At 42.7% G+C, this 12,221-nt stretch overlaps 1 protein-coding gene across 4 annotated transcripts in view; it reads left to right on the top strand.

Moving 5' to 3' along the window:
• Positions 1–12,221, top strand: part of LOC122539496 (SWI/SNF-related matrix-associated actin-dependent regulator of chromatin subfamily A containing DEAD/H box 1-like) — a 121,726-nt gene that overhangs the window by 53,746 nt on the left and 55,759 nt on the right. For all 4 annotated transcript variants that reach the window (XM_043674405.1, XM_043674403.1, XM_043674404.1 and 1 more), the window contains one exon: positions 9,321–9,523. In XM_043674405.1, coding sequence (XP_043530340.1) covers positions 9,321–9,523 — 203 coding nt within the window. The remainder of the gene's footprint in view (positions 1–9,320; positions 9,524–12,221) is intronic.

Here is a 12,221-nt window from a genome sequence, read left to right on the forward strand (position 1 = left end):
TGTATGCAGGTTTTTTTCCAGCCTTATGATAACCCTTTCTGAATTCTTCAATTGATTTGCTGCCTTGCTTAATCTTTGTTTTATAGAAACCCTGTGGCACTGAGTGATAGCGACACTTTTTATATGATATTCTTTTGAACTCTGAACAATGCGATTAGCAATTCAATCTTTGCAATTTGGTGTGCAGACTAGCCTATGTACAGAAATTGAGTTTTGATAATGGATACAATTTGAAATTTGTTTACAATAATATGATACTTAGTACGTTGTCTTAAGTATAGTTTCTTCTGTAATGCATTAATTCTAAGCTTTGTGAGAACACTGTACAACTACGTACTGCACACACCTTTTGGAAGTATGGCTATCTTTAGTCTTATCATTCTTTTTCTCCATTTTATTATTATTCATTCCAGCGGTGGGTACATCATTTGGTGATGATCAAGACAATAAGCCTCCTGGAGGAAACAGTGGCGAGCTGCATTCTTGAATCATGCTATTTCTGGAATGTGTGCGCACCCACAGTGCTGTTAGAGTGGAATTTCAGGATTTTTGACTGAGTGTGAGTGAAGGAAGGGCTGTTATATTTCCAAGTCAGGCTAATACAAACACAGAAAATGCTGCAGAAACTCAGTAGGTCTGGCAGCATCTGTGAAGAACAAAACAGAATTAACATTTTGAGTTTGATTTGACTACTTCAGAAGAGTTCTGAATTCTAAATTTGTGAATTGGATCTGCAAACTTCTACTTTTATTCAAATTTAGATGGTGAATGGCTTGAAGCGGAACTTGCGCGTAGTAGTGTTCCATGTATCTACTGCCTTTGTCCTCCTAGATGGAGGTTTGGGAGCTGTTGTTGAAGTAGTTTTGGTGAGTTGTTGCAGCGCATCCTGTAGATGAGTCAGAGATGGAGGAAATTAATGTTGAAGGTGTGGCTGGGGTGTAAATCAACATTTGCTTATTCCTGACTAGTGTCAAGCTGCTTGAATGTTGAGGCTGCAGCTGTCTGGGCAAGTGTAGAGTACTCCATCACACTTGTGATTTGTTCCTAGGAGATCATGGATAGACACTGAGAAGCTGGGAGGTGAATTAATCGCTACAGAATGCCTTGCCTCTGACTTCCTCCCGCTTGTGGACTCAGTATTTTATATGTTCAGCTCAATTCAATTTCTGGTCAATGATAATCATAGAACATAGAACATTACAGCGCAGTACAGGCCCTTCGGCCCTCGATATTGCGCTGACCTGTCATACGACCCTGAAGCCCATCTAACCTACACTATTCCATGTATGTCCATATGCTTGTCCAATGACGACTTAAATGCACTTAAAGTTGGCAAATCTACTACCACTGCAGGCAAAGCATTCCATACCCATACTACTCTGAGTGAAGAAACTACCTCTGACATCTGTCCTATATCTATCACCCCTCAGTTTAAAGCTATGCCCCCTCGTGCTCGCCATCACCATTCTTGGAAAAAGGCTCTCCCTGTCCACCCTATCTAACCCTCTGGTTATCATAAAAGCCTCTATTAAGTCACCTCTCAACCTTCTTCTCTCTAACGAAAACAACCTCCAGTCCCTCAGCCTTTCCTCGTAAGACCTTCCCTCCATACTAGGCAACATCCTAGTAAATCTCCTCTGCACCCTTTCCAAAGCTTCCACATCCTCCTTATAATGCAGTGACCAGAACTGTACACAGTACTCCAAGTGTGGCCGCACTAGAGTTTTGTACAGCTGCAGCATATCCTCATGGTTCTGGAACTCGATCCCTTGGTTAATAAAAGCTAAAACACTGTATGCCTTCTTAACAACCCTGTCAACCTAAGTGGCAACTTTCAAGGATCTGTGTACCTGGACACCGAGATGTCTCTGCTCATCTACACTACCAAGAATCTTACCATTAGCCCAGTACTTTGCATTCCGGTTACTCCAACCAAAGTGAATCACCTCTCACTTGTCCGCATTAAACTCCATTTGCCACCTCTCAGCCCAGCTCTGCAGCTTATCTATGTCTCTCTGGAACCTACTACATCCTTCGTCACTATCCACAACTCCACTGACCTTAGTGTCGTCTGCAAATTTACTAACCCACACTTCTACGCCTTCATCCAGATCGTTTATAGAAATGGCGAACAGCAGTGGACCCAACACTGACCCTTGCGGTACACCACTGGTAACTGGACTCCAGGATGAACATTTCCCAGCAACCACCACCCTCTGTCGTCTTTCAGCAAGCCAATTACTGATGCAAACTGCTATATCTCCCACAATCCCATTCCTCCGCACTTTGTACAATAACCTACCTTATCGAACGCCGTGCTGAAATCCATATAACCACATCAACCGGTTTACTCTCATCTACCTGTCTGGTCACCTTCTCAAAGAACTCAATAAGGTTTGTGAGGCACGACCTACCCTTCATAAAACCGTGTTGACTATCTCTAATCAAATTATTCTTTTCCAGATGATTATAAATCCTATCTCTTATAACCTTTTCCAACACTTTACCAACAACTGAAGTGAGGCTCACTGGTCTATAATTACCAGGATTGTCTTTACTCCTCTTCTTGAACAGGGGAACCACATTTGCTATCCTCCAGTCTTCTGGCACTATTCCTGTAGACTGTTGATCACAAATGTCAATGGGGTGATTATTGAATTCTGTAATATTGGAGATGTTCATTGCTGGATACTTGTGTGACGTGAATGTTACTTGCCACTTGGTAAAAACAATGACTGCAGATGCTGGAAACCAGATTCTGGGTTAGTGGTGCTGGAAGAGCACAGCAGTTCAGGCAGCATCCGAGGAGCTTCGAAATCGACGTTTCGGGCAAAAGCCCTTCATCAGGTTACTTGCCACTTGCCAGCCTAAGATTGGATGTTGTTTCGGTCTTGCTGCATTTGAGCACAGACCGAATCAGTATCTGAGTCAGTGTTGGATTTGGTGCAATAATCCCCACTTTTGACATTCTGACAGAAGAAAGGTCATCAATGAAGTTTAAAAATAGACATAACCCTATGGAACTTGTGTAACAACCTCTGGGCTGAGATAATTGATTTTTAACAACCATCACCATCTTCCTTTGTACTCAGTATAAATCCTAAGTAGGAGACTGCTTGATGCCATACTCGTCAAATGCTGTCTTGAGATAAGAATGATTGCCCTTAACATCCCCTCTGGCATGGCTATTCTGCAGCACCTGTCTTCAGTACTGTTGCCAGAATGTTGTCAGGACCTATAACATTTCCAATATCTAGTGTCTTCAGTATTTCTTTATGTCAGATGGAGTGAATTGAGCTCATTGAAGACTGTCACACAATATACCAGGCTATAGTCCACCAGGTTTATTTGAAATCACAAGAAGCAGTGCTCCAAAAGCTTGTGATTTCAATTGAACCTGGTGGACTACAGCCTCGTGTCATGATTTCTGACCTTGTCCAGCACCGGCACCTCTGCATCATGGTTGAAATCCAACCTGAATGATGCTTTGGACTTCTGGAGGAGACAGAGACAATTATGCATTCAGCACTTCTGGCTGAAGATGGTTGCAAATACTTCATTGCTTTTTTACACTAACGTGCTGCTTCTGCTATGCCCAAAAGATACAACAGGTATAAATTAGGCCAATTATTTTAATCATTGAAATGACATGAATTAAAATATATATCTGTTGATTTTGCCAAAAATGATCAGATAAGAATGTTCCAGATTATCTACCCCACAAATGACTGACTTTGCAAGATGACATTTTTCTTTAATTGCCCGAGAATATGCGGCTTTCAACTGGACTAGGATGTGTACATATTGTGATGCACGTGACTCCACAGTTGTTTAGGAAGAGTTAGATGGTCTAATGTTTCATATTCATCCTCGGGGAGACGATGGCCTAGTGGCGTTGTCACTGGACTGTAAATCCAGAGACCCAGATAATATTCTGGGAACCTGGGTTCAAATCAAACCATGGCAGATGGTGGAGTTCGAATGAATTTTTAAAAAAATTAGAATAAGAGTCGCATGATGATCGTGAATCCATTGTTGATGATTGTCATAAAACCCATCTGGTTCACTTAAGTTCTTTTAAGGAAGGGAAATATCATCTTTACCTGGAGTAACCTACATGTGACCCCAGACCCCCAGCAATGTGGATGACTCTTAACTGCCCTTTGGGCAATTAAAGATAAGCAATAAATACTGCCAAGCCAGTGATGCCCTCATTCTCTGAATGAATGAAAAAAGGTTTGAGTGTTTAGTTGAACTCAGCACGTGCAAAATCACTAACTATTTTATTGTTGGCAATCCACAACTGTTAGTTGAATAATCTTAGATTACTATTAGCTCACAATTCAGTTCTTCGAGTTAGAGTAGGAAACATATACTAAGCGAAAGTGAGGACTATAGATGCTGGAGATCAGAGTCGAGAGTGTGGTGCTGGAAAAGCATAGCAGGTCAGGCAGCTTCCGAGGAGCAGGAAAATCAATGTTTTGGGTAAAAGCCCTCTATTTGAAAGTATGCAAATGAAGACACCCAGCGTTAAATCACCCTCAGAAAGAAGATCAGAATCAACTATGTAATGACCTGTGGTGGCTCAGTGGTCAGATACTAGTGCCTCACAGCGCCAGGAACCTGGTTTCAATTCCAGCCTTGGGTGACTGTCTGTGTGGAGTTTGCACAATCTTCCCATGTCTGCGTGGGTTTCTGCCAGGTGCTTCTGTCTGCCTCTCTGTCGCTGCCTCTCTGTCGCTGCCTCTCTGTCGCTGCCTCTCTGTCGCTGCCTCTCTGTCGCTGCCTCTCTGTCGCTGCCTCTCCCCCGCTGCCTCTCTGTCGCTGCCTCTCTGTCGCTGCCTCTCTGTCGCTGCCTCTCTGTCGCTGCCTCTCTGTCGCTGCCTCTCTGTCGCTGCCTCTCTGTCGCTGCCTCTCTGTCGCTGCCTCTCTGTCGCTGCCTCTCTGTCGCTGCCTCTCTGTCGCTGCCTCTCTGTCGCTGCCTCTCTGTCGCTGCCTCTCTGTCGCTGCCTCTCTGTCGCTGCCTCTCTGTCGCTGCCTCTCTGTCGCTGCCTCTCTGTCGCTGCCTCTCTGTCGCTGCCTCTCTGTCGCTGCCTCTCCCCCTCTCTCTCCCCGCCTGTCTCTCTCTCTCTCTCTCTCTCTCCCCGCCTGTCTCTCTCTCTCTCTCACACTCACGCAATCTCTTTCCCCTGGTACTTTGGCAATTGACGGTACAAGATAAAGTGTAGGCATGCCCAGGAGCAGAAATAAGCCATTGACATAAGTGGCCCAAACCTTCTCTCTCTCTCTCTCTCTCACACACACTCACACTCACGCAATCTCTTTCCCCTGGTACTTTGGCAATTGACGGTACAAGATAAAGTGTAGGCATGCCCAGGAGCAGAAATAAGCCATTGACATAAGTGGCCCAAACCTTCCCTCTTATTGTTCACACTGGAAAGGTAGAAAAATGCAAGTGCAGGTCTGTACATTTCTGAAGTGAGAGTTGTTGCCAAAGTGACAATTTATTACTTATCCCTGATTACCCTTAAGGAGATGGTGATGAGCAGTCTTATTCAAATACTGCTGTTGGAACGTTCCAGATTTTCGACCTAGTGATAGTAAAGATCCAGCATTATACATGTAGCAAGTAGCTGTAAAGTAGTTTTGACAAATTGCTCCACTGTTCTCCAAAGAACCACTTGGTGCAAGTGCTATCATATTGTATAACAGCATATCATGCAACTATCTGGTATAGGTCATCTGTCATTGCTGAGTAATACTCAATTGAGCGCAACAATGCATATCGTAATTGGAACCCTCTGCTCAACAACACCAGCAGCATCCCCTGGCCCAGCTTCCTCTCCTCACTAACATCAATGTCCCACCCTACCAACTGGTGAAAACCAACAAACTAGTTGGCATTGTCCATTCTGTACCTCAATTAGCACTCTATGATAACCTGTTCAAGCCTTCTACTGTGCAGTCTCCATCTCTTTCCTGAGCAAGATGTGCTAGCAACCACCCTTTCAATCAAGGAATGGGAAACCTGGGAAGTTCTGATTTCCTGAAGTTCCTTGACGTAATGCATTCTGTCCAATGGGAGGTATTGACCTGCCATAGTCACATTAATTCTTGTTAAACAAGGCCCCCTAAGCAATAGTCTTCCATTGTTCGGACATCAATATGAACCCACGTGCTTGTGAACAGATATGATAAATGTTGCATGTTGCCGAGGAATGTCCCCTCTATAGACTAAGTAATGGATTTATCACTCTAAACTCAGCTGATGTGGGCTATTCCTTGACTTTGGGGCTTTGCATTCACAAAATAAATGTTTTAAATCATTTGGAGGGAACTGTGAGGTACTAGATTTTCTCAAAGGTAGAGCTCACAAGTTTGAAATATGCTGTCAAGTAGTTTTGGCAAATTGCCACCGTGGAAGGTTTGCATTGCTGCCTCACAGCGCCAGAGACCCGGGTTCAATTCCCGCCTCAGGCGACTGACTGTGTGGAGTTTGCACATTCTCCCTGTGTCTGCGTGGGTTTCCACCCACAGTCCAAAGATGTGCAGGTCAGGTGAATTGGCCATGCTAAATTGTCCGTAGTGTTAGGTGCAGGGGTAAATGTAGGGGTATGGGTGGTTTGCGCTTCGGCGGGTCAGTGTGGACTTGTTGGGCCGAAGGGCCTGTTTCCACACTAAGTAATCTAATCTAATCTATTCTCCAATGAGCCACTTGGTGCTAATGGTGGCAAGAGTGAATGATTAGTGGAACCGGGGGTGTTCTGGTCTAACAAACTGTGTTTTGCTAAATGGTGTTGTCTTTTGACCACGATTAGAGCTGTACTCAGGCAGGAGAATGGAATGTCATCATATTGGCTTGACAGAAGGAGACAGAGGAGTAGTAGAGGATTGTTGTTTAGATTGGAGACCAGTGAGCTGTGCTGTGCTGCAAGGATTGGAGCTGGGTCCACTGTTGTTCGTCATTTATAGAAACAATAATGAGAATATAGGAGGCATGATTTGTAAGTTTACTGATGTTATCAAAATTGGTGGTATAATGGATAGTGAAGAAGGTTATCTCCTGAGTACAAAGGGATTTTGATCAATTGGACTAGTACTACAAGGAATGGCAGATGGCATTTAATTTAGATAAATGCAAAGTTTTGGGTTTTGATAAGACAAACCAGGACAGGACTTGCACAGATATTTGTAGGGCCTTGGGGAGTATTGCGAGAGACCAAGGGTGCAGGTGCCTAGTTTTTTTGAAAGTTGCATCACAGCTGAGAAGTGAGTGGTGAAGGTGTTTGGCAAATTTGCCTTCATCAGTCAGAGCATTGAATACAGGGTTGTGACAGCATGTTACAGCTGTACAAGACAGTGGTAAGGCCACATTTGGAGTACTACATGCAATAATGTTTGCCTGTTATAGAAAAGATGTTATTAAACTGGAAAGGGTGCAGAAAAGATTTATAAGGATTTTGCTGAGATTGGAGGCTTTGAATTAAAAGGAGAGGCTGGATAGGCTAGGACTTCCTCCTCTGAAGTATAGGAGGCTGAGGGGTGCCCATAGAAAATCATGAGGAGCATGGATAAGGTGAATCGCCAAGGTCGTTCCCCAAGGTAGTGGAGTCAAAACTGGAGGGGAAAGGTTTAAAAGGGGCCTGAGGGACTGTCAGAGGAAATGGTTGATACAGTCACAATTACAACGTTTGGAAGACATTTGGACAAGTACATGGCTAGGAAAGGTTAAGAGGGATATGGGCCAAGTGCAGGCAAATGGGACTAGTTCAGTTCAGGAAACCTGGTCCACATGAATGCATTGGGCCAAAGAATCTATTTGTGTTATGATTATTCTCGTCTTATCATATCTTATCTGGCCTGATACCAATTGTTCCAGTTAACCTGAGAATGTAACTTTTAAAAAGAGTTTTGTGATTTACTTATGAAAGAAGTGAAACTATCATGGTCATTCTAACTGATGAGAGCCTTAACAAACAATCAAGGTATTTTTCAGTGTATAATTTCAGTTACATCACACTGTAAACTTTTGCTATAAATGGTGTCTTACAGTTGTGTACTTCACAACCACCTGATGAAGGAGCAGCGCTCCAAAAGCTAGTGCTTCCAATTAAGCCTGTTGGACCATAACCTGATGTGTGATTTTTAACTTTGTACATCCCAGTCCAACACCGGCATCTCCAAATCATATTCCAGTCTTGTCGTTTTTAGATATTAGGCAGGTTTTATGGAGTCAAAAGGTGAGTCATTTCCTGCAGATCTCCCAATCTCTGACCAATTCTTGTGGCTGCAGAATTTATATGGCTGGTCATACATTTTCAAATCAATGTAAGGCCTGGATCCCTGATGGTAGCGGGTTTTCTCATGCCTCGAATGTTGAGATGGTTAAATTCTCTTTTTGGAGATATAGTAATTGCTTGCGACTTGTGTGGGACATATGTAACTGATGACTCAAGTCTGGATGTTATCCAGGTCATGATATTTGAGCACAGATGGCTGTAACAAAACTAAGGGAATCCTACAGAAGGAGAACCAGCAAAAATACTTCCTCTCCATTTACCCTCCAAATATTAGAGGAAGCAGGATGAGAGGCTCCAGTTTTGAGTTTGTTCAGCACTTGTCTTGATGAAGGACATATGCCCGAAACATCGACTCTACTGCTCCTCAGATGTTCACTGACTCGCTGTGCTTTTCCACTGTTTGACTCGTCCATCATGCTCCATCTACTCTTTACAATCTGTTCAGAATCCTGCTCTGCAGCCGGGGTTTATCTCCTGTTTGGACAAATTAACAACAGACAGAACATTGTTGACATAAAATGCTAAACTAGAATGTTTTAAATTAGCAACATTCCAACAAAGTGGTGGCCTGTGTTCATGCTTTGAAGTCATTGAACTCAGTGTTGAATCCTGAGGATGTAAAATGCTTAGGTGGAAAATGAGGTTCTGTTCCACCAACTTGTGTTGGGCTTTCTTGAAACGTTGCAACGGACATAGGAAATATATGTCAACACGAGCAAGGTTTTACTTGAGTCAACATTATCTGTTTGACCCACTGTATCTTAGACAATAAAATGTGCATGTATTGTGTTGAGGACTGAGGTTCTGTGTTGAGGACATAAATTTGCCTTCAAGCATGTTCCTTTACCCCGAGTAAACATTAGTCAAATTTGTGACATTATTGGAACTCTAACTTTTGCTGTCAATATTTTTGAACACTTTATTTATGATATAAATTCATTGAAATAAATCCAATTTTTAGCATTCTCTTTAAAATATACTGCCTCAATAGTGGATGATAATTTGTATTTTCTGTTTCAGTTTAAAAAGTTTAATCGGTCACATGGTTTGTCTGAAGACTTGATATGGAATTGCAAAATAGTAATCAAGGAACGGGAAGTAGTTCTTAAACTTATGAACAGATGTGCCGAAATCTCCCAAAGATTAGAAGAACAAGTGACTGAAATAACAGAAGATGGTGGAAGTCACCAGACCATTGAGCAGCCTGTCATTCTGAGCGAAAGGTTGGTTCCCCCCGCCCCCACCTTCCCCTGCCCCAATATTTACATGTTTTTATAAATGTAATATTTTGATATAACATGTATTGAAATACTTTTCAATGAGATACATAATAGAACCTGTACAAAGAAGGTTAAAAGTAAAGTAAACTTTATTCAAGCTATCAAGTGAAGAACCATGATCTGTCTATTAGCAATAGCCCTTTGGTAAGCCATTTTTGCATCATATTTTCTTTTTGTTAGTAGGGGTCAGACGTTGCAGAAATAAATTGTGATCCTTAGAGCATTATAGATGTAAAATATTCTGTAATTAAGTATCATCAGAGATTTGGACTATTTGAAATGCACCCGATAAATGTCAGTGAGGTAGGTATGCGCTATTGATGTTCTTGAGAGATGTTTGAACACTAGTATGTTGATACTATTCCAATATTTGAAAAATAATAGTTGGAAATGATTCTGTAGTGGAGCAAATTAACTTTTTAAAGGTATTTGCATAACCACTGTAGACAGCAGTTGACAAACAGCATAGTTCTTTTTTAGGAAGGAGATTGTACTGAAATATTTTGGGATTTTAACATTTTGAATGAAAATTATTGATCAATTAAAAATAGCTTGGGCTTAAAAGGAGAAGCTTAAAAATCTATGGTTTAAGGAAATTGCAAATGGAACTACCGGTTCAAAAATAGATAAACAGGAGGTTGGAGGAGCACAGCAAGCCAGACAGCATCAAGAGGTGGAGAAATCGATGGTTCAGGTATAACCCTTCAAAAGTTCGACTTCCCCACCTCCTGATGCTGCCTGGCTTGCTATGTTCCTCCAGCCTCCTGCTTATCTAGATTTTAGCATCTGCATTTTTTTTTTGTCTCTAAGTTCAAAAATAAATGGCCATGAATGGAAAGTGTTTAAATTGTGGAGACGTCAAATTGTAAAGTTTTCTAGGAGTCTGTTATGGGCTTCCTATGTGTGCATTAAATAATGATTGGGAATATTCTGCTGTATTTGCCAGGCAATCTTAGCAGACAAAATAGACATTTGATTCATCATTCTTTAAGACACACTTAAATAAATCTAAATCACATTTAGATTTATTTGAAAGAAAATAAATCTAAATACTGGAAGCATGACTTCAGGTACTACCTGTGCTGAGAAAAATTGTCAACATCTTGCATCAGAACTGGAAAATCTTGAGTAACTGATTACAAGGGTTGGGTGAGGGTAATGAGATTGATTTGGTGTACGTGGATTTCTGAAAGTTATTAGCTAGTGTACTACGTAACAAGTTTATTTGCAAAATTAAAGCTGATAATAAAAGGGATAGTAGCTGAATGACTGACAGAAATTGGTTGTGGTGAAAGTTATTGTTTTTCATACTGGAGAATAGTGTCTTCCCAGGGTCACTGTTTCAATCGCAGTTTTTTTTTTGATCAATATTATTGACCTAGACGAGGATTTGCATTGCCATGGACAATTTCAAAATTTGCAGATGTCAGAAAAACTTGGAAATATTGTGAACTGCCAAAATAATAATGATTAACTTCACAAAAACATAGGCTGCTAGAATGGGCAGTCAAATGACAATTGAAGGCAAAAGTGTGTACTGCAGATGCTGAAGACGAGAGTCAAGAGTGTGGTGCTGGAAATACTCAGCAGGTCAGGCAGCATCCAAGGAGCAGGGAAATTGATGTTTCAGGCAAAAGCCCTTCCTCAGGAATGAGGCTGGGAGCCTTGGCGGTGGAGAGATAAACGGGAGGGGGATGGAGCTGGGGGAAGATAGCTGAGAGTGCAATAGGTGAATGGAGGTGGGGTAAAGATGATAGGTTGGAGGGGAAGGGGTGCAGGTAGGTGCGAATAAAGATGGACAGATCATGAGGACGGTGCTGAGCTGAAAGGTTGAAACTGGGGTAAATTGGGGAGAGGAGAGGAGAAATGAGGAAACTGGTGATACCCACTTGATGCCATGAGGTGGAAGATGAGGTGTTCTTCCTCCAGGCGTTGGGTGGTAAGGGAGTGGCGATGAAGGAAGCCCAGGACCTGCATGACCTTGGCAGAGTGGGAGGGGGAGTTGAAATGTTCAGCCATGAAGTTGTGGGGTTGGTTGGTGCGGGTGTGTTGAAGATGTTCTCTGAAGTGCTCTGCGAGTAGGCATCCTGTCTCCCCAGTGTAGAGGAGATCGCATCGGGAGCAACGGATACAGTAAATGATGTGTGGAAATGAAGGTGAAAATTTGATTGCTGTGGAAAGCTCCTTTGTGGCCTTGAATGGAGGTGAGGAAGGAGGTGTGGGCGCAGATTTTGCAATTCCTGTGGTTGCAGGGGAAGGTGCCAGGAGGGGAGGGTGGGTTGTTGGGGAACGTGGACCTGACTGGGTTGTCGCAGAGGCAGCGGATTTTGCGGAAAGCGGATTGGGTGAGGTGGGAAATATGTTTGGTGGTGGCATCCGTTTGTAAGTGACAGGAATGACGGAGGATGATGCGATGTACAGAGGAACCTCGATTATCCGAATGAGATGGGCGGGCACTATGTCTTTGGGATAATTGATTATTCAGTTAATTGATTCAATGCCTTTCCTCTAGGGCTCGGAGTTTTCTGTTAAGTGTGCTCCCCGTTCATTCACTAGGCAGCAGCACATGCCGTGCGAGCCCCCAACACCGCCCCCTCATCCGTCCCACAACTCCTCCAACACTGAACCCTGCCCGCCCCCT

Source organism: Chiloscyllium plagiosum, chromosome 32 (genome assembly GCF_004010195.1).
Source record: "Chiloscyllium plagiosum isolate BGI_BamShark_2017 chromosome 32, ASM401019v2, whole genome shotgun sequence".
NCBI classification, from domain to species: domain Eukaryota; kingdom Metazoa; phylum Chordata; class Chondrichthyes; order Orectolobiformes; family Hemiscylliidae; genus Chiloscyllium; species Chiloscyllium plagiosum.